Source organism: Poromitra crassiceps (genome assembly GCF_964638095.1).
Source record: "Poromitra crassiceps genome assembly, chromosome: 16".
NCBI classification, from domain to species: domain Eukaryota; kingdom Metazoa; phylum Chordata; class Actinopteri; order Beryciformes; family Melamphaidae; genus Poromitra; species Poromitra crassiceps.
Window position 1 is genome coordinate 20,823,072 of NC_139645.1, and position 23,209 is coordinate 20,846,280.

At 45.0% G+C, this 23,209-nt stretch overlaps 3 protein-coding genes across 3 annotated transcripts in view; 1 reads left to right on the plus strand and 2 right to left on the minus strand.

Annotated features, from left to right (window-relative positions):
• The window catches only part of LOC310791316 (tubulin polymerization-promoting protein family member 3-like), a gene marked incomplete at its 3' end in the record, with an annotated part of 516,176 nt that overhangs the window by 303,097 nt on the left and 189,870 nt on the right, over positions 1-23,209 (plus strand). The window lies entirely within an intron of this gene.
• Positions 1-23,209, minus strand: part of LOC310791505 (NACHT, LRR and PYD domains-containing protein 12-like) — a gene marked incomplete at both ends in the record, with an annotated part of 280,341 nt that overhangs the window by 156,387 nt on the left and 100,745 nt on the right. The window lies entirely within an intron of this gene.
• Positions 1-23,209, minus strand: part of LOC310791097 (protein NLRC3-like) — a gene marked incomplete at both ends in the record, with an annotated part of 109,081 nt that overhangs the window by 69,128 nt on the left and 16,744 nt on the right. Inside the window, 2 exons of the mRNA XM_083652799.1 lie at positions 20,246-20,306; positions 21,076-21,249. Of these exons, the coding sequence (XP_083508925.1) occupies positions 20,246-20,306; positions 21,076-21,249 (235 nt within the window). The remainder of the gene's footprint in view (positions 1-20,245; positions 20,307-21,075; positions 21,250-23,209) is intronic.

Genomic DNA, 23,209 nt, shown 5'->3' on the forward strand with positions numbered 1-23,209 from the left:
CGGGTACATAGACGCGCTGTGTTGTGTCCCTTTTTACAGTCTATGGTTGTGTCAAGCTAGACGTAACGGGGGAAGAGGACAGCAGAAGGAAGCATCATGGTGCATCATGGCCGCCAAAAATAAGGTGGATTGGCCATACAATTTGTCGGGGCAAAAGTAAACAAACCCTGCCATTTGTGTCTGTTTGTGATGTCGCTGGTAACGAGACGAGATAAGCTAGCTAACTGCTACAGCTAGCAAGCAGCTTCTTCTTCAGCGGGAGCTTCCAAAACAGGAAATAACCAAAAAAATCAACACAAAAAACCACGTGCTTCCTCCGACTAGTCCGGGTGGGGTTCACACCAGAAATGGGCCGCTCCAGAGTTCGCTTGAGAGCGGACCGAGACCACCTCTCACAGGCGAACCAGAGCGCGGTTTTTAGTCCGCACCAGAGTTCGAGTAGGAGCGTTCACACCGACCCTATGGACCGTACTAAAGGGGAAAGTTCCGATAGACCGGACTAAACAAGGCTGGTGTGAACCCGCCCTAAGTGAACATCAAATAGTAGTCAGTGGGTTCAGGAAACAGGCTGCAATAGCACGGTTCTTCCACTAGATGGTAGAACAGCTCTACTCTTGTTAGGTTTACACTTGCTGCTGCTCTGCCTCAATTTTTCGATTTTAACAGTAGCCTACATTCCTGTTTCCAAAGTGAATGGATGAAAAATATAATCAATGAAAGAAGATTTCGGGCAGAACAAAAAGAAATAGAACATAGAAACAAAAGTTGTTTATACCCAACCAAAATTGAAATGCTCTTTTGGGGTTATTTGAAAGCTCACTTGTCTGACATGATGATCAGGTCTCTTGCTGTGATGAGTGACATGTCTGACATGATGATCAGGTCTCTTGCTGTGATGAGTGACTTGTCTGACATGATGATCAGGTCTCTTGCTGTGATGAGTGACTTGTCTGACATGATGATCAGGTCTCTTGCTGTGATGAGTGACTTGTCTGACATGATGATCAGGTCTCTTGCTATGATGATCAGTGACTTGTCTGACATGATGATCAGGTCTCTTGCTGTGATGATGAGTGACTTGTCTGACATGATGAGCAGGTCTCTTGCTGTGATGATGAGTGACTTGTCTGACATGATGATCAGGTCTCTTGCTGTGATGATGAGTGACTTGTCTGACATGATGATCAGGTCTCTTGCTGTGATGAGTGACTTGTCTGACATGATGATCAGGTCTCTTGCTGTGATGATAAGTGACTTGTCTGACATGATGATCAGGTCTCTTGCTGTGATGAGTGACTTGTCTGACATGATGATCAGGTCTCTTGCTGTGATCAGTGACATGTCTGACATGATGATCAGGTCTCTTGCTGTGATGATGAGTGACTTGTCTGACATGATGATCAGGTCTCTTGCTGTGATCAGTGACATGTCTGACATGATGATCAGGTCTCTTGCTGTGATGATGAGTGACTTGTCTGACATGATGATCAGGTCTCTTGCTGTGATGAGTGACTTGTCTGACATGATGATCAGGTCTCTTGCTGTGATGATGAGTGACTTGTCTGACATGATGATCAGGTATCTTGCTGTGATGAGTGACTTGTCTGACATGATGATCAGGTATCTTGCTGTGATGAGTGACTTGTCTGACATGATGATCAGGTATCTTGCTGTGATGATGAGTGACTTGTCTGACATGATGATCAGGTCTCTTGCTGTGATGATGAGTGACTTGTCTGACATGATGATTAGGTCTCTTGCTGTGATCAGTGACATGTCTGACATGATGATCAGGTCTCTTGCTGTGATGATGAGTGACTTGTCTGACATGATGACCAGGTCTCTTGCTGTGATGATGAGTGACTTGTCTGACATGATGATCAGGTCTCTTGCTGTGATGATGAGTGACTTGTCTGACATGATGATCAGGTATCTTGCTGTGATGAGTGACTTGTCTGACATGATGATCAGGTCTCTTGCTGTGATGAGTGACTTGTCTGACCTGATGATCAGGTCTCTTGCTGTGATGAAGAGTGACTTGTCTGACATGATGATCAGGTCTCTTGCTGTGATGATGAGTGACTTGTCTGACATGATGATCAGGTCTCTTGCTGTGATGATGAGTGACTTGTCTGACATGATGATCAGGTCTCTTGCTGTGATGAGTGACTTGTCTGACATGATGATCAGGTCTCTTGATGTGATGAGTGACTTGTCTGACATGATGATCAGGTCTCTCTTGCTGTGATGAGTGACTTGTCACAAGCTTTTTTCTCACTTCAAAAGAAAAACAGGACTTGTTTCTCAAATAAAAACCTAACTTGAGAGGCGGAGCCTTTTCACCAGAGACTCTATATGATACCCAAAAGAATGAACAGTATGTCATTTATCTGCTGGCACTGTAAAAAAGGCAATTTTTTTCATATGGTTTGGTCATGTAATTGACTTTATTTTGGAACTCTGTGACTAAGATAATATCACACTGTGTGTCTACATGGCAGCTAGGAAGTACATAGCTTGAAACTGAAAGCATCCAACCCTTCAGTAATAATAGTCCACCGGTGGAATGAACTCTCAAGTCTCAGGTTGAACAATATTTATTATGAGTAAAGGCAGATCCTCAAAAATATGGCAATCTCATAGAGTTTGATTCAACAACTTTTTACAGCAGTGTCAGTAATTATGGGAACAGTCGCTCTTACAGTTTGTGAGATACAGCTACTGAATGCTGCTATAGCGCCCCCTATAGGCGAAATGACACAATTTTATTTTTATCAGCTCAGAGTACATATGTGCATACCTGGACCAAGTTTGGTTCGGATCGGACAATGTGGTCCGGAGTTATGGCGGTTTTTGTGAAGTAGGCCCCACCCACCCCCGCCCCCTACAGGCCAAATGACACTTTCTTTTCTGAAATCAGCTCAGAAGTGTCAAGTCAAAAAGGCCCAACAGCGAATACACGGACTCAGGCGCCTGAAGAAATTTGGGCTAAGGCCAGAAATCCTTAGCGACTTCTACAGAGGCACCATTGAAAGCCTGTTGACTGGCTGCTTCACCACCTGGTACGGGAACTGTACCACCATGGACCGCAGGGCGCTATGGAGAGTGAGGCGCGCGGCCCAGCACGTAACAGGAGACGAGTTGCCAGAACTGCATGAACTGTATAAACAGCGGTGCCTCAGGAGGTCCCTGAAGATCATCAAAGACACAAACCATCCCAACAGCCTGTTCTCCCTGTTACCCTCAGGGAGAAGATACAGGGTTCCAAAAGCACGCACAAATCGCTTGAGGAACAGTTTCTTCCCGCAGGCCACGAGACTCCTTAACATACACAAATAGTGTAGTAGCCGTACTGTACCGTACTGTAGCTGCTACCATTACGTATGTCTAATGTTTAATTGTATGTTTAATAAGGAATATGCTATTTGCACCTGTATGTCAAATACGCCGAATTTAAAACACAGAGTTTAATTTAGTTTAATTGTATGTTTAATAAGGAATATGCTATTTGCACCTGTATGTCAAATACGCCGAATTTTAAATGTTTAAGCACGTCTAAAGTATGCACATGACATGTGCACCTATGTGCAGTGAATATGCCACTGTCTCTGACTTGTCTTATCACTATACTGCCTTATTGCTTGTTGTGTCTCTTGTTGTTTTTGCACTCATATGCCCTGTTATATTTGTACTATGTTGTAAACGGAGTCCACAGCACAAGAATTTCACACGTGATACTTGTACCATGGAGTGACAATAAAAATCTTGAATCTTGAATGACGATGGCAGGATCTGAGTGCACTATAGTTTGTGTTGTTTTGTTTGTTTTACAAAATCTTTTGTATCTTGAGGATGTGATGTGTTTTGATATCAATCAGAGTTTGGAGTAAAGGCTCAACCCTCTTTTTATTGATCCCTCCACGCGGTCACATGACAACAATAACTCAATAAAAAATATATAAATGACATGATTCATCTCATTAGGAATCAACTGGAAAATAAAAACATAAACTAAATACATAGAAATACATCATAATTAGGCCACTTTTATGGAAAGTCATGTTGTTGCACTTGTATTCAAAATCGATAATTTCTTGTGTTTTATTTTTCATAATTCAAGATCCTTAACATGAATTGGTAAATCAGAGTGTCAGCGCCTAATTGGCAACGTACAGTAAATCAACAGGTTACATTTTCCTTGATTTTCATCAGATCACTCACAACTTATTTAACAACAGAGCAATACACTGGTTTAAAGGCAACAATAATAACATATTAAAGTAAACACTGTTTAAAACTATGCAGACCAAGCAATTTTTCATTTAACGTTTATTCCTGTACAAAACAAGATTGATGTTTAGCTTGGAGGGGTGATTGATCAAATAAAAACAAAGATTTAAAGAGGAAATATTTGAACCTGTCAATCACATCATAACTGATGAAAAACAAGAATCTGTCTCATTCACTTCATTTTCAAAGTAAAATGTGTGTTCTTGTAAACAACAAACAAGAATATGTCACTAAGAAGATCTATTCAGATAGAATCATGATTCACAATAAAACAGACATGCAGGATTTACATTTTGGATGTTAAATTAGGCTATTAGCCGTTTTCCCTCCTTTGAGGTTTCCAACTGCGACAGTTTGTATTATTACACGTGGCGCACGCAGGCATATTGCTCAAATCGTGCACAAATAAAACAGTAGACTATCGATCATGTTGGTTGTTATCTGTCTGCTGGTTCACTGCGTCATAACTAATGATCAATAAAGACCAAGACTCCACAACGTTTTCTAGACTGACTGACTTCCAGTCCATACAGCCACGTTCCAATGATAACGCCTACTCATTCATTTCCTCTCAGTATGAAGCATGTAAGCGCGTGCTCTCCTCCGCCGCGTGGACAGCTCTCGTTTTATGCCTGGCATACTCTTCGCGCCCAGCCAAGCGCATAGGGCGCGCGGCGATTATGACGTCATCGCACGGGGCGTGTCGGGGGGTGAGGCCTGAGCGCAGCGCGGCGCGTCCATGGAGATTTTTCTATCAGCGCGTCGGGTTTTGCTGCCTGTGCCTGTGAGATCTCCGTGGTAGGCTATCAGCGGATATCTGCTGTGATTGAGTCCTCACCATCGTAAAGTCACCTTTGAAGCATGACGTTCGATTATAACGAACTAGTTGTGTGGCTTAGCCTTCCCAAATGTTGAGGGTCGTTTTTTAGAATTTAATACATAGAATTGGTAACGTTACATTCAATTTCATTCAGACTGCCTGGAGGAGCGAGCTGAGCACTGAGTATGTTCTGTTTTGGCCTGCGCAGAGTGCGTGCGCCCTCCCCGGAGCCCCGCCTCCAGCGCGTGCGCGAAGAGTATGCCAGAGGCTGAATTCACACCGGCGACCCAAGCCTTGCCTATGCCTTGCCTTTACCCACGCTTTTTAATAGGCGTCCGTTTTAGTCAACGAGGCTGTGTACACTGGGCGCCTGAGCGTGAACCCTGCGTGTACCCACGCCTTGCCTGTGCCTTGCCGATTTTATCGAATAGCCGTGAGTTCTATTTTGAAGCCGACAAGGCGCGCGCAGGCAGACTTCTTCTGTCAAGCCATGAAAGAAAAACGCACAATATCCGTCGGAAATAGCAAAGTCAACTGAATTTCAAAATAAAATGGAGTTACTACAACATGTTGAGCAGAGAGACAGAGAGATTGACGGGTAGCTATCACGTGGGGCTTTCTCCCCGTCGGCAAACAAATCTTCATGAGAGAGAATAGCGACCGAAGAAGCAAGATGGACAATGTTGTTGTGCCAGCACATATTCTTGCAAGATCACCTCTCTAAAATGTCCGACTATAGTCAGACCTGGTTATACATATCCAGCATCAATAGAACATTAAATATATCCGATCTATTTTACCTAGAGTAGAGGCTACCCATGACAATTCTGGACAACACGTGAAAAAATACAGTCGGGAGAGAGGAGAGGCGCTTGTGACTCGGCTCCAGGTTCGGCGTGCAAAAGGCGTGCGGTGTGATCGCAAAAGCGTGTAACAGGTTCACGCCCAGCTCGGCGTAGGCGTGGGTTGAGGCAAGGCAAGGCGTAGGTTGTCTGTGTGAAAGAAGCGAGAAGCTTGTTGTTGCGCGTGACGACGCGTCATATTTCCTTCTGTGAGGAACCTAAATGGCAGCTATGACGGTGATCGTTACCCACTGAAGGAGAGAGAGGTGACGTTCATGTGAGGAGTTTTGAGACAGAAGAGAGGAGAGCAGAGCAGGAGGGGTGACGCACAGCACGCGCCTGCATAGAGAGAGAGAGAGAGAGAGAGAGAGAGAGCGAGAGAGCGGCAATGCAGCGCGCGCCTGCAATAGAGAGAGAGAGAAAGGGAGAGAGGGAGAGAGAGAGAGAGCAGAGAGAGAGAGCAGGGAGAGAGAGAGAGAGCAGGGGGAGAGAGAGTGGGAGAGAGAGGGAGGAAGAGAGAGAGAGAGAGGGAGGCAATGTGGGGCATGCCTGCATGGACGAGAGAGAGAGAGAGCAGGGAGATGGAGAGAAAGAAGGCATTTTGTGATTCTGGTGAAGAGGTTAAATTGTGACTTGGCAGCTCAGCTGCTCTCACACACACACACACACACACACACACACACACACACACACACACACACACACACACACACACACACACACACACACACACACAAGGGCTGGACTGGGACCAAAAAAGCTACCTGCCATGTGTCAGACAGGCCCACAATTTCGAATCGGCCCAATTTTTCTCGCTCGCGCTCGCTTCGCTCGCGCTCACATGGGTTGGGGATTTACTTATAAAGCCACATGTTATGACCCGGTCTAGGGGTTTTAGGTGTAATGATGTTGCAGCATTGAATAAACGTGCCCAGTGAGAACTCAACGGTTACTTATTAAATAGACATAAGTACGGAAGCAGACAACTTATCTTCTTTCAAGACTTTTACTTGACTGAGCAATGGTCAGACATGGGCGTGGTTTACATGTGTATGTGGTTCTGTAAAGAAATAAAATATATATATACATTATTATAATTACAGTAATAAACTAGTCCACCACAAAGCCTATAGCATCAGTTATACATACAGTATATCCATCTATGCATACATACACACAGTATATACACTATATACTGACATAAACTATTGTATGTTCACTACATACATAGCCAGCATATCAGCCTCCATATCAACATACATGTACATATATCGTGGAAATAACAATCACTAATAATTACTATTACTTGCCTAAGCTTGATACAATAAAACTATTTAAATGTGCACCAAACCACAAACCACTATGAATTATACAATACTAATGCAGGGCAAACATCTATTTCTAATATCATTTTAGTCATAGCATAGTCTCCACAATGCACCCGACAGGCACGGAGTATGGCATTCCATCAATTATTCAATTAACAGCCACATGTACTAGGAGCGGAATCCATCACGCATGACGCATCCTTCTAGGGTAACCAAATCTCCAACATGAATATAAACTTATGCTTTACATTAACTGCAATTAACTGATAACTTAAACAGTGACATGACTTACAGCCAGGTCTCAGGGACGCACGCACACAGTACTAACTGAGATCAGTCTCTGAACCGCGGACATGAACCATGCTCCTCACTCGCTTTCTTCTCTCTGTCCGCTCGCACTTCACCTCTCCAGCGCGTGCCCGCTACAGCACGAGTCCATTCCAATCCCCAGCGCGTACCTGATCTGCATCCTCAGCAAACGGCGCTGATAGACGGCCTTTTGAACAAGTACTAAACATAACACTGATTTTTTTAAAGTGCAGACATTTCAGTCGCACACTGTGCGTCTCAGCAGCGCAGCATGTCAGCATGTGTGTGCGCTGCTCTCAGCAGGGTGTGTGCATTGTGCACCCGCCTATACAGAGACACATAGCCTATTACTATCTTGCACATTGTGGAGTTAGAGGGAGCACCAACAACATCTTTGAACAACATGTCTGTTAGCAGAGTGGGTTAATGCAGCAGTTCTCGCGTGCACTCCCAGAGCAGCAGCAAGACGGAGGAAATAAATATAACACGAGGAACAGTTTCTCTTTCTCTCTCTGTGGTCAGAGACACACACAGACATACATACGTTTTCCGTGCATGTCATTGGCTGTCACCACCTGTGTTGCCTTCAGGTAACATCCTAAATTACAATGCTATACATTAGCATTGGTTAGAGGGCCACTCCAGAGACCAGAATCATTCATTATTGACGCCTGAATGGGCCGCTACCGGCCCAATCAAATACATAATACATACATTTTCACAACCTGACAGGCCCATTTCGCAACTGCCCGCCGGCCATTGCACCGGTAAGAATACACTGCAGTCCAGCCGTGACACACACACACACACACAGCACCCTGTTCACACTGACTGACGGATCCTGGCTGTTCAAATCCACATGAGCAGTTTGTGTGTGATCCTGTACAGAGTGAAGCATCATGTCAGCAGCTGTGTTTGGTCACAGTGTGTTTCTGTCTCACTCCTCTATCTGACACAGAGACACTGAGTTACCAGACCAGTCTAACCTAAACGCAGGGTAAAGTGGTTCAGTGAATGATGAGTGGAAAGTGTGGAGGTGAATCAGTTTGTCAGAGGAAACTGTGTAGAAGGACAGAGAGCCAGCAGGCCAGTCAAGATACACTGCGACTCTGTTAGAACGAGAGGAGGGGCGAGGTATGACTGTGCCTCTGTTATTGTGTGAGGCAGTGTAACTATCATCAGTGCAGTGCAGACTGCAGGACTTTTCATTCCATCCAAGCTTACAGTCAGCACCCACTCCTCTCCTGCTGATTCCTCTGTAAGTCACTCCTATATGAACCCTTCCTTTCCTCTCCACCTCCCAGTAACAGCGACCAGTCAGACCATCTCTACACAGCAGCTGATAATAGGAGTCAAATCTCTCTGGGTGATCAGGATATGGCTGCTTCTCTCTCACACACGTCACCTTTCTGTTGTCTTCAGACAGGAGGAGGCCTCTGTGTGCTGTGTTTGGGTCCAGTGTGAGATCACAGGCATCTGATGAGACAACAAGACTCGTTAAAGCAGCAGCTTCTCATCTAATAAACATGTTTGTTTGTTTGTTGATTTATTGACAGTTCATTTCTCAGCAGTTTGATGATGTCATGATGTCAGCCATCTTCCTGATTCACAGGATGTGAATGAATGGACGTCACAGACTGTGCTGTAGATGCACTTTCCTTCTCACTAGTTGAATGTGTTGATTTGTTTTTATGAATCAAACTAAATAAAATACACACTTACATTTACTCACACCTAGTATTGACCTTGGCACTGCATGTTCCACCCTGGAGGAATAAACAGGGAAGAAGTCAGACCAGCAGATTCTCTTTGATGATGGAAACATGAACATTTAAGAACCTTCAATATGAAGGATTTCCACTCACATCCTCCATTAAAACACTAGAAAGACCAGTGGTCATTTTGACCTTTTTGAAATGTACATGTGTAATAACTTTGTTGAATTAAAAAATACATTGCTGTTGCTACCTGACTTTTCCTAAAAGAGTCTGTATTGTCATTTAAAATAGTTTTCATATGAATTACACAAAGAGTTGGATTCACAGACCCCGGATGAGGAAACCGAGGCTGCCTGAAGCAGCCCGGAGGAAAATTGACGGATTCACATTCATTTATGGAGGATATCATGAAGATAAGAACCACTACGTTGCAGAAAATACATTATTTACAGTGTGTACTACGTATGCCCCGTTTTCACCTGTTTTGGCCAGTTCCAGGACTCTACTTGGAGCAGAATATCTTCTATGGTGATCAGAATGAAACCAAAGTTCTCTGGGTGAGTAAAACATCATATATTAAGCTGGAAATAAGGTAAAACAACTGAATTCTCCTTTAAGGAAAGTTGTACAGGAGGAATGGCCGACACATTGTGCCTGTAGCAGAGCCTCCCCAGCACAGCTCCACCCAAGAGACACTGATCACCCGGATACTGGACTTAACTCAAAACAGAACAACACTGTCACAAGTGAAAGGTGAGGACTTTTGGACACTGGACAGCCCAAGTGTGAAGTTCCTGGACCTGACTTATCCTCAAACATGACATTTATACAGGACACTTTCAGGTCAGTAGGCCAATTCCTAAATACAAGGACTGTGTCCAGTTGTCAGTTTAAGACACACACACACACACACACACACACACACACACACATACACCACCCACCGCCCCACACACACACACACACGCATGCACACACACACCCCCCCCCCCCCCCACACGCATGCACACACACCACCCACACATACACCACCCACCTCCCCCCACACACCCCCCCCCCCACACACACACACACACAACACAACCCACCCCCCCACACACACACACATGCACACACACAACACCCACCCCCCCACACATGCACGCACACACACCACACACCCCACATGCACACACACACATACACCACCCACCCCCACACACACGCATGCACATACACCTCCCCCCACACACACACCACCCACCCCCACACACACACCACACCCCCCCCACACACACACACGCACGCACACACACACAGAAACCACCCCCCCCCACACACACGCACACACACACCCCACCCACCCCCTCACACACGCACGCACACGACCCACACACACACATGCACGCATGCACGCACACACACACCACACCCTCCCCCCACACATGCTCACACACACACTACACCACCCCCCCCCCCCAACACACACACACACACCACCCACCCCCCACACACGCAGGCACACACCCCCCCCCACACACACCACCCCCCCCCCCCCCCACACGCACACACACCCCCCACACGCATGCACACACACCACCCACACATACACCACCCACCTCCCCCGACACCCCACACACACACACACACACACACAACACAACCCCCCCCCACACACACACCCCACCCCCCACACGCATGCACACACACCACCCACACACACACCACCCACCTCCCCCCACACGCATGCACACACACCACCCACCTCCCCCCACACACACACACACAACCCACCCCCCCCACACACACACACATGCACCCACACAACACCCACCCCCCCACACATGTACGCATGCACGCACACACACACACACACACCACCCACCCCACACGCACGCACGCACGCATGCACACACACACACACACACCACCCACAGCCCCACACACACACACCACACCTCCCCCCACACCCCCCCCACACACACACACACACAAGCCACCCACCCCTCCACCCCCACCAGGCCCGGCGCTAGGGGCGGGCCTGACCGGGCCGGGCCCCCCCATTCAACAAACTGGCCCCCCCATTCCAAAAAAAAAAAAATTTTTTTTTTTTTTTTTTTTTTGCTAAACGTTTTTCCGTTTTTCTGTTTTAAAGTTTAACATGGAATCTGGCTGTCATTAGGCATTGATTAACTGAATGCTATTGCTAACTGTTACTTTGAACATCCATTTGCAATGATTCTGGCTGGATATTAACTATTGTAAATTTGTCACAATGAATGCAATTTGTGCACAATGTGTAAATACACTTAATATTAATTGTTTAGGCCTAATTATTTGTAAAGTCACAACACATTAGAGATGTGTGTAGTTCTTCACAGATTTAGCCTCTTCATTTTGCTCTCAAATGCACCAGGTTGACGAATTTTACTTTAAAATGTACAAAATCTTCTTCCGGGGGAGAATCCCCCCGGACCCCCCTTGGGTAGCTTGGCCCCCCCAAGCTAGTGGCAGGCCCCCTCTGTAACTTGGGTCTGGAGCCGGGCCTGACCCCCACACATGCACACACACAACACCCAGCCCCCCACGCATGCACGCACACACACCACCCACCCCACATGCATGCACGCACACACACACACACCACCCACCCACCCCCTCACACACACACACGCACGCACACACACCACCCACCCACACACACACACCCCCCCCCCCCCACACACACACACACACACACACCACCCACCCCTCCCACACTCGCACACCTCATTCATTCACATTCACGCCCCTTTTTCAGAGGTATTTCCAGGGGGGGACGTCTTATACCAATACAGTAAATATTAAGTATTAATTAATACACAGGACAAGATGTTACTATCCCTTGTGCCAAAATCCGAGGAAAAACACATTTAGAAGCCCAATCCAGAATAAAACAAGCTAACAGGCTAACAAACTAATAAACAAGACACAAATCACCAGTTACTTACCCTAGCCAACAGCAGTATGAAGCATGTCATTGGGGTTTTCAAGTGGGCACCTTCCTTCACCGACGTTTCGTTAAGTTAGGCCCACGACACCTCAAGAAGGCTTAACGGTGTAATCCAGCATCCTGGAAACACCCCCCTCCATGCTACCACCGCACAACTGCATATTACCTCACTATCTAAGCCTAGCTATCCAGGTCGGTTCGGTATGACATTCCTGACTACACCACCACTGTCAATGATTCAGCCCTGTTGATGCGGACCGTCAATCATGACCAACAACAAACAATCCCTAACTACACCACCACTGTCAATGATTCAGCCCTGTTGATGCGGACCGTTAATCAGTGTTTGGAATAACGCCGTTTAAAAGAACGGCGTTAGGTAACGCCGTTATTTTTTCAGTAACGGGGTAATCTAACTAATTACTGTTTCCGTCGTTACAACGCCGTTATCGTTACTGAACGCTAAATGCGGTGCGTTACTATGAAATGATTGAGTAAACTACCCGTAGCCTACACTAGTGTTGTCAAGTGAGGAGACCGGGTGGGTTATAACGAGATAAACGATTATGATTGGCTAAGGCAGAGTCATGTGTTTCATGGTAGCCAATCGGAGCCAGTGTTACACACGAGCCAGGAGTCAGGACACGGGCGACACACACACACACAGACACACCAAACAGATTCGAGGAAGCAGCAGAAATGGCGAGTCCGGAGTAGACAGCTGCGCGGGGCTGAAATTTCGGCCCGAGCCCTCCCCGGCCCGTGACATGCAGACCCGTGCCCGATCCAGCCCGTTGCGAGGCCCGAAGCCAATATTACGATATAATGACACATCTCTCTCCCTCTCTGTTCCGCGTGCTGCGTCGCCGCGCGGCCGTCCTGCGCAGCCTCTCTCTGTCTGTCTCTCTGACTCACTCTCTCTCTCTCTGTGTTCGGGAGCTGTCCGCTCGCTGTACATGGACGGACAGGGTCTGTGTGTGGCTATGGGAGTGTCTGTGCACCTCTCCTCCTCTTTGTCTGACTGCTCCGCTGTGTAAAATCAAGCGAGTAGGCTAATACAACATTATTTAATTGAATTATTGAAATGGCCCGACCCCGGACCTATTAATTAAAAATAAATAAAAAACAAGCCCGGCCTCGGCCCATTTTGGTCGGCCCGAGGGGCCCGTGAGGGTACCCTCAGGTTTGCAGCAATCCATGAAAATTTGGCATTTTCAAGGTGGAGATAACGCAAATAGTTACTTTCCCTGGTAACTAGTTACTTTTATTATAGAGTAATTCAGTTACTAACTCAGTTACTTTTTGGAACAAGTAGTGAGTAACTATAACTAATTACTTTTTTAAAGTAACGTTCCCAACACTGCCGTTAATCATGACCAACAACAAACAATCAATCTGACCTTAGCGAGTTCCCCAGCTAGCATGTTTCCTCCTTATCCACAGCCATTCACTTGCTCGTTCTGCTGCCTGAGACATGTTGCTAACCGCAAATTTCAGGCTCCGTCCCCGAATGCCCAACTCAGTTAGTAGGGCTATAACGGACTTTGCCACAAAACCACGGCAGCCCACCTCTACAGGCCGCACTCGAGCCCTCCAACCTCGCTGCTCTGCCTCTGCTGCCATTTCAGCATACCTAGCTTTCTTGCGCTCATAAGCCTCCTCAACTCGATCTTCCCACGGGACTGTGAGTTCGATAAAATAAACTCTCTTCTCTACCTCAGACCACAGTAACAAGTCCGGACGTAGCCGGGTGCTAACTATATATGCTGGGATGACTAGCTGTTCATTCAAGTCAACCCTCATTTCCCAGGCTCCACCTACACTTAGCTGCCCTAACTTGTGCCTGACCTTAATTGGTCTAATCTTTTCTCCCTCACGTACAAATTTGATCTGTCTAGTCTCTTTGCTAGCAACTAGAGAATTTACTTCTAGCCGCTTTTCCTCAACTGCAGCTGCCAAACATTTCAACACCTGGTTGTGACGCCAGGTGTATCGCCCCTGGGAGAGACTGACCTTACACCCTGACAATATATGCCTCAGTGTACATACACTAGAACACAATGGGCAGGCACCATCCTCGCCCAACCACTGATTTAAGTTCTGGGGAGATGGCAGCACATCGTAAGTAGCCCCTAGAATAAATCTAATTCTGCTGGCCTCCATGCTCCACAACTCTCTCCACTTCAACTTTCTCTTCTCTACACTCTCCCAGTTCACTCACTGTCCTTGCTTTGCCTGCGACACTGCCTTAGTACATCTTACTGCCTCCTCTTGCCTATGTACTTCTTCAACTACCATCTTCCTCTTTTCTATTACTGATGCCTTGTTCCACACAGGTTTCCCTATGCACAACCCTAAGCCTCCACGCCCATGCTGCACCTGACCTATGATATCCCTGTGTCTAAGAGCTGACTGTGCTTGCTGTACTGCCTCCTTTGGGTTCCACTTCCTCCCTGTTTTAACTGTGGGCGCTACACTCCTAACCACTCCTTTGACTGAGTCAGAGTCATTTCCAGTCTAACCTTAGCACACTTGAACTCTTCTGTCAGGCTACATAATGGCAATTCCAATATGCCTTTCCCATATAAGGCTACACTGCTTAGGCAGCGTGGGACTCCGAGCCATTTTCTAATGAATGAGTTAATCATCCTTTCTAGCTTTTCTACCTTTGAAAGGGGAACCTCATACACTGTCAGTGGCCACATCAACCGAGGCAACAATCCAAACTGCAAACACCACAACTTTAACTTTCCTGGGAGCCCTGACTTGTCTATACTTGAAATACCTTGAATCATTTCCTGCCTCACTTCCTCAAACTGTCCCTTATCACTGAGACTTGCATCATACCATCTTCCCAAACTCTTGACTGGTTTCTCTAACACTGTAGGCACCACCTCATCATTTATAACAAACTTCTTACCTACTACCCTCCCTTTAATGATTGAAATACTCCTGGACTTACTTGGCTTCACTTTCATTCTAGCCCACTGCAGATTACTATTTAACTTATCCAACAATCTGCTAGTACATGGAGCGGTTGACGTCATAGTCGTCATGTCATCCATGTATGCCCTAATTGGAGGGAGCCGCAGCCCTCCCTGCAGCCTTTCTCCACCCACTACCCATTTTGAAGCGCTAATAATGATCTCCATTGCCATGGTAAAAGCTAATGGGGAAATTGTACACCCTGCCATAATGCCTATCTCCAGCTGCTGCCAAGCTGTAGTGTACTCTGCTGTGGTAAAGCAGAGTTGAATATCTAAGAAGTAGGCTTTAACTAAGCTCTTTATACTACCTGGCACTCTAAAGAAATCAAAGGCCTCCCATAACAGACTATGCGGCACTGACCCGAAAGCATTAGCCAGGTCCAAGAATACTACATGCAGGTCTCTCTTCTCACGCCTAGCTGACTGGATTTGGTGCCAGATCATGCTGGTGTGCTCTAAGCACCCGGAGAAGCCGGGAATTCCAGCCTTTTGCACCGAAGTATCTATTAGCCTATTCTTTTCTAGATAACTAGACAGCCTCTGTGCCACAACACTAAAGAAAACCTTCCCTTCAACATTAAGTAGACTGATAGGTCTAAACTGACTTATCTCTAACGAGTCCCTTTCTTTAGGAATGAAGATTCCCCCTGCTCTACGCCACGCCTTAGGAATAACCTGCTTCTTCCAGACTACCTTCATCAGCTTCCATAGAAACTGCAACACATCTGGAGCACTCTTATACAGCCGGTAGGGGACTCCATTAGGACCCGGGGCTGAAGAGGCCCTTGCACGTCTCACTACTTCTTGAACTTCTTTCCACCTTGGTGGGCTATCATCACACTGGCTCTCTATTTCACCGATAGGTGGAATATCAGCTGGGACTGTCATCTCTCTAAACCTTTCCCTATCTTTGTGAACCTCCTCCAAATATTCCTCAAGCTTCTGCTTAGGTACCATAAGCCTACCATTCTTTTCCTTACTAAACAATGACTTCACAAATCTAAATGGATCCTTATAGAATACTATTCTAGCTCTCTCTTTCTTTTTCCTATTTTTCCTAATGCTCTCTGCTCTTCTTAAAACTGCCAACCGCTCCCTCACATCTGACTGCAAGCAATCAATGCCTTCCTTCTCAACCTCTGTAGCTTTCCTCCACTGCCTCTTAAGCTGTCTTCTCTCCTGGATAAGTCTATCTATCTCTTGTTGGCGCCTAGATTTAACTACCTCACCCTCTAGTTTCTTTCTTTTCTCAAAGACGCCAAACCTTTCCTTACCATAATCATAAATACAATCTCCCATTTTCTTCAACTTACTCTCAGCAGTTCCTTTAAGCTTCTCTAACATCCTAACCAAATCACTATTGATATCTTCCCACTTCCTACTTTCCGCTGCACCTGGCCACTTAACTCTAGGCTTCTGACCGCTAATCTTCTCCCTTTTTGGCTGGCTGGCCTCTCTGCTTTCCTCGGTGCTAGGACCTGCCTCAACATCAGGGGTGCTGATGTCCTGCGAGCTGTGGGTTACTTCCTGTCGCTGGACTTCACCCGACTGACTTGATAAACTTCTTAAGAAATAATTATCAATGCGGGGTCCCTGTGTTCCCTCTACCAAGCACCTCTTCCTGCCTTGATGGATTCTAAGGCCCCTCAAAGTTGTTACCTTCTGCCAGCCACACAAGCAAACCTGACGCTTCTTTCCATCTACATCTGAACTAGTGGCTTCCACTGACATGTTTTCCCTACTCATAGTCAAGTCCGTTCCAGAGTCAATAACCGTGTCAACCATAGGTGAGTCATCTTCCGCCCCCGCTCTCGCAGACTCTAGGGGTGTTTTTTCATAATTCTGTTTCGTAGCAAGTTTGGGTGTAACCAATGGCCTATTGGCCTTGGCTACTGTCACAATGAGCAGCTAACCCATTGCAGCCCCGATGGGGTCTAATCCCTCCTGTCAGCTGTCTTTCCATGCTGTCACTAGGTCTTTCCCTAGTTGTCAGCTGCACTATTCACAACAGTCACTAGCCTAAGCTAGCTTTAGTATTAATTAATACACAGGACAAGATGTTACTATCCCTTGTGCCAAAATCAGAGGAAAAACACATTTAGAAGCCCAATCCAGAATAAAACAAGCTAACAGGCTAACAAACTAATAAACAAGACACAAATCACCAGTTACTTACCCTAGCCAACAGCAGTATGAAGCATGTCATTGGGGTTTTCAAGTGGGCACCTTCCTTCACCGACGTTTCGTTAAGTTAGGCCCACGACACCTCAAGAAGGCTTAACGGTGTAATCCAGCGTCCTGGAAACACCCCCCTCCATGCTACCACCGCACAACTGCATATTACCTCACTATCTAAGCCTAGCTATCCAGGTCGGTTCGGTATGACATTCCTGACTACACCACCACTGTCAATGATTCAGCCCTGTTGATGCGGACCGTCAATCATGACCAACAACAAACAATCCCTAACTACACCACCACTGTCAATGATTCAGCCCTGTTGATGCGGACCGTTAATCATGACCAACAACAAACAATCAATCTGACCTTAGCGAGCTCCCCAGCTAGCATGTTTCCTCCTTATCCACAGCCATTCACTTGCTCGTTCTGCTGCCTGAGACATGTTGCTAACTGCAAATTTCAGGCTCCGTCCCCGAATGCCCAACTCAGTTAGTAGGGCTATAACGGACTTTGCCACAAAACCACGGCAGCCCACCTCTACAGGCCGCACTCGAGCCCTCCAACCTCGCTGCTCTGCCTCTGCTGCCATTTCAGCATACCTAGCTTTCTTGCGCTCATAAGCCTCCTCAACTCGATCTTCCCACGGGACTGTGAGTTCGATAAAATAAACTCTCTTCTCTACCTCAGACCACAGTAACAAGTCCGGACGTAGCCGGGTGCTAACTATATATGCTGGGATGACTAGCTGTTCATTCAAGTCAACCCTCATTTCCCAGGCCCCACCTACACTTAGCTGCCCTAACTTGTGCCTGACCTTAATTTGTCTAATCTTTTCTCCCTCACGTACAAATTTGATCTGTCTAGTGAGTCTCTTTGCTAGCAACTAGAGAATTTACTTCTAGCCGCTTTTCCTCAACTGCAGCTGCCAAACATTTCAACACCTGGTTGTGACGCCAGGTGTATCGCCCCTGGGAGAGACTGACCTTACACCCTGACAGTATATGCCTCAGTGTACATACACTAGAACACAACGGGCAGGCACCATCCTCGCCCAACCACTGATTTAAGTTCTGGGGAGATGGCAGCACATCATAAGTAGCCCCTAGAATAAATCTAATTCTGCTGGCCTCCATGCTCCACAACTCTCTCCACTTCAACTTTCTCTTCTCTACACTCTCCCAGTTCACCCACTGTCCTTGCTTTGCCTGCGACACTGCCTTAGTACATCTTACTGCATCCTCTTGCCTATGTACTATTAGATAGATAGTTATATGCAGCTTATGGTACTGATGTACGCGGATGACACAATTATTATGTCCACAACAAAAGAAGGGTTACAGAAAGCAATAGACCATATGTGTGAATTTTGTCAGAAATGGAAATTAAAGGTTAATAGTGATCAAACTAAAGTCACAGTTTTTGGTTCTCAAAAAATTGACAGTGATAAATTTAAGTTTAATTGTGATGGGGAGAACCTATAAATTGTTAATTGTTTCAAGTACCTTGGTGTCATTATGAACTATAATGGATCATTTAAGATCGCCATTGTGGAGCTGCATAAGCCCTTTTTTCTAAATGCAGAAAATATGATTTACCAGTAGATATCACACTGGACCTTTTTGACAAGTTGGTTTTACCAGTTATGTTGTATTCGTGTGAAGCTTGGGGGTTTGAAAAAATTGGTATATAGGAAAAGCTACACCTCAGATTTCTCAAGTACATTTTGAAAGTTAAAATGACAGCGTGTAACAATATGGTCTATGGGGAGCTGGGGAGATACCCACTCTAAAGGACTGCATAGAAGTATGATGATCTGTAACCTCTGTAGTGACAACTGTGTGGGAGACGTCATATTTTGTTTGAATGCAAGAATGTAATTATTTTGAATTTCAGAGTTATATTTACCCAAATATTATTTAACTCGTCCATCTATGTTTAAACTGATTTTACTACTACAATCAGACAAAAAGTCATGTGTAAATTAGGTGCTTTTTTGAAGAATGTCCTGCCTCTATTTAAATGACATATGCACTAGCCATGCCGTGTGCCATTGTATATTGTTTTTGTATGTTTTGTTTGTGCTCCATACCACGTGATCATGGTCAATAAGTCACATTAAATAAATAAATGAAAAAATGAAATGAAAAGAAATGATCAACTTGCTCTCTTGTGTGTCTCGTGTGTGTGTGTGTGTGTGTGTGTGTGTGTGTGTGTGTGTGTGTGTGTGTGTGTGTGTGTGTGTGTGTGTGTGTGTGTGTGTGGCATGTCGGGCAGTTCACAAGCAAGCAATATTGCCAAAGCATGTAACAATAACAATAGAAAATGAAAAGTTCACATAAACCTGGACACAAATACCACTCCACCAATGCCACATACATTTAATTAAAGGGGGGAAAATAAGAATATAGTGAAATATCATAACTATTTCTGTAGATATCATCCTGTACTGTACTGAGAAATGTGATATTGTTACATCAAAGTGACAAGTTCTTTACTTTAGGTTTCAACAACAGAGGCAGTAAGGAGAGGAGATCATGAAATATTCTCTCAGAGGATAGAAACTAATCTTAGTTCAAATTGGCTAAGTGGTGTCTGAGGCTCAGTCATGATTGTGATGTTGGTATCTCAGCTGCTTTTGAAACACAACAGGACACTCCTACAGAGGTCAGTTATCTTCACTGAGATTGATGTGCAACAGAATTTAAATGGTGGTCTGTTGAACAGTTGTATCAGTAATACTGACCTGAGAGTTTCCAGTCTGCAGTGTGGACTCTCCATGGCAGCATAGAGCAGTTTCACTCCAGAGTCCTCGAAGTCATTCTTAGTCAGGTCCAGCAGTTTCAGCCTGTTGGACTGGGAGCTGAGAACTGAGGCCAGAGCTTCACAGCTTCTCTCTGACAGCTTACAGTCACTCAGCCTTAATGGATATGAAAAGATAAGGACATTTTATTATTTTATCATTTCAGTCACACAACTCACGTAACAGATGATTGAGAATGAAAATATAGATACAGAGTTCAGTATGGTGTCTAGGCTCTGATCCTGTCACTCCCTGCAGTGTACACCTAGCTAGCCAAAGACAGCAGGGAGTGATGATGGGGAACTTCACCCCAAAGCCACCTTAGACAGAAGATGATACTGAATCCTAAGCCTAAGCCCCTCGGGAAGCTTTTCCAGACAGTCTAAGAGCCCTGATGGCCTGATGGAGCCCTTGAGTCTAGACAAGGAAAGTCAGACAGATCCAAACATCTCAGCTTGCTCACAACTCATTGGGAACTACTGTATGAGGTCCACAGTGTAATTCAGGACACAACTACTTTAAATGTGCTCAGCAAAATTGTAACATGAATTAACTGATAACCAGTGGAGGGATGACAAATTGTGGATATCATGACATTACCTGACTACTGGTTCAAATCATAGTTGCTGTTGCTCTATTCTGAACCAGCTGGAGATGTCAAACCATGAGGCTTGAGGTCAATTGCTGTGTATGACTTATTTTTATCAGCATCTGAGATGTGAAACTTGCAGGTTCAACCTTTACAGAGTCAGAGATACTGACCTGTTTTGAGAGCACAGACCTTAGTTTGGAGAAATTTGTCAAATCAACAGACATAAACTGATGTTACTTGAGAGTTTCCAGTTGACAGTGTGGACTCTCAAGTCCAGCTGAGACCAGCTTCACTGCTGAATCTGACATCTTGTTCTTACTCAGGTCGAGCTCTCTCAGATGGGAGGGGTTGGACTTCAAAGCTGAGGCCAGGACTTCACATTGAGTCTCTGAGAGTCCACAGCCAGAAAGTCTGTGATCACATATTTAATGTAAGATTAGTTATTATAAGCAGAGCTGAGATTAAGAAATCAAAACATACACAGAATACTAATACTACTACCACCAGCAGTAGTAGTAGTAGTAGTACTAATGATAATGATGACAATAATTTGCATTATAGAAGTTGAAGTTTCAAAAAGTGTTGATTGACAGAATACATTACATACATACAATTACAAGACAGCAGTTATGTAAATTGTAAAACAATAAAAAAATAATAACCTAAGCTTCACAGGCAGGTTATTTCAAATTCTGGTAAAACAGCATAAGATTAACATGATACTCTTGTAGCTTTAAACAACAACAACAACAACCACCATTATCATGTAATACTAACTGTAATGTAGACACTGTCCACTAGAAAATACTGCTGTCTGTTGTGATAAAAATGTAAATTTTAATTGTACTCTTTGGAATAAACAGGCGAATAATAATTCAATTACACATTCCTGTTACTCTTCTTAAAAGTAACGGACAACTTTAGTTATTATTCCAGTGAAAAGTAATTAATTACCCTACTCATTACATTGTTTTTGTGTTACAGCCTAACAGCCGATACACAGCAGCACAACGAAAGTCACCTGAAGTCACTCATTCATTGTATATTAGATGTGTCTGTCATCAACTTCTGAAGCATGCTGGGATACCTGGCAACACAACGAGAGTGACGACAGCGACGAGAGGAGGGGCCAAATTCAAAATTTCAAACAGAAAGACAACAAGACAACCAATCAAGCTGCAGCACAAAGCAGGGCGACTGCAACTTCAAACAACTTTTGTCATTGTGGCCTGCATGCACTGTAAAACGATTGTGCCAAGTTTACTCGTTTTCTTTTGGGCCAATATGATGACATAAGCCACATTATGAACAGAAGTCTCTAAATAATGTCAGACTCAAAATATTTGTGAAGGTTTTGAGCTACAACATTAAATTCAGACTCTCCTGGATGTATTTGCCACGTTGTTGGCTCGTTCATGTGAGCTCTACTGTCATTCCAATATTTCCAACATGACTTGAAGACGACGTGAATCTTTCATAGACATTTGCACCAATAAAGAGGTTAAAGAGGCCGATCTGTTGACTGGTCTGACTGGTAACTGTGATGAAGCACCACCTTTAGGTGTGCTATAATAAGCATACTGCCTATTGCTTAATTTAATTATCGCCCCCCCCCCGTGTGTGTGTGTGTGTGTGTGTGTGTGTGTGAGACAGCAGTGGCTGCCTGGTGGGCAGAGTTATGTGAACACAGTGAATAAATGCTACTATTGTACATTTAAACATGTTTCTGATGTCCACAATGAGCCTCGTTATTAAAATCTCTAATTAGAAACCTGTTTGTCGTCGCTTGTCCTTTGATCTGTGTCTCATCTCATCTCATCTCTTTTTCTCTCTCTCGTTCTCCACATGTCACCTGACCTGCTCAGCAGAACTTTACTCTGTGCTCAGCTCCATAAGAGTAATGTTATGTATGTGATTAAAGATAAGATACTAATAATGTTAATGTGAACATGATGCAGTGATATTGTCGCACTGAGCACAGACAAACTTTTAAAAGTGAGCCGTTGCTCGAAATTGGAGAATATTTTTTTAATGTTTAAATATTTTAAGAACACTATTTAGTAAATGTTTATTCGCATAACTTGGAAGAGACTCAGCAGCCAACATGTGTTTAGGAGCGGGCAGCTGTCATAGCAAATGAGAATAACAACAAGGTGCGTTAGTAAATTGAGTGCCAGATCGCACTCTGGCACAAACTGGACCGTGTGTAAAGTCAACATTTCTTTGAACAGCCGCACACTCATTTAGTGTAGAATGTCAGATTGAATTGACAAATTCAGCCACTCCCAGTTCATCAAATTAATGTTTGAGAATAAGGACAAGTGGTCAGATCATTTATGCCTCACATGCTGCAACATGTGGAGGACGAGAG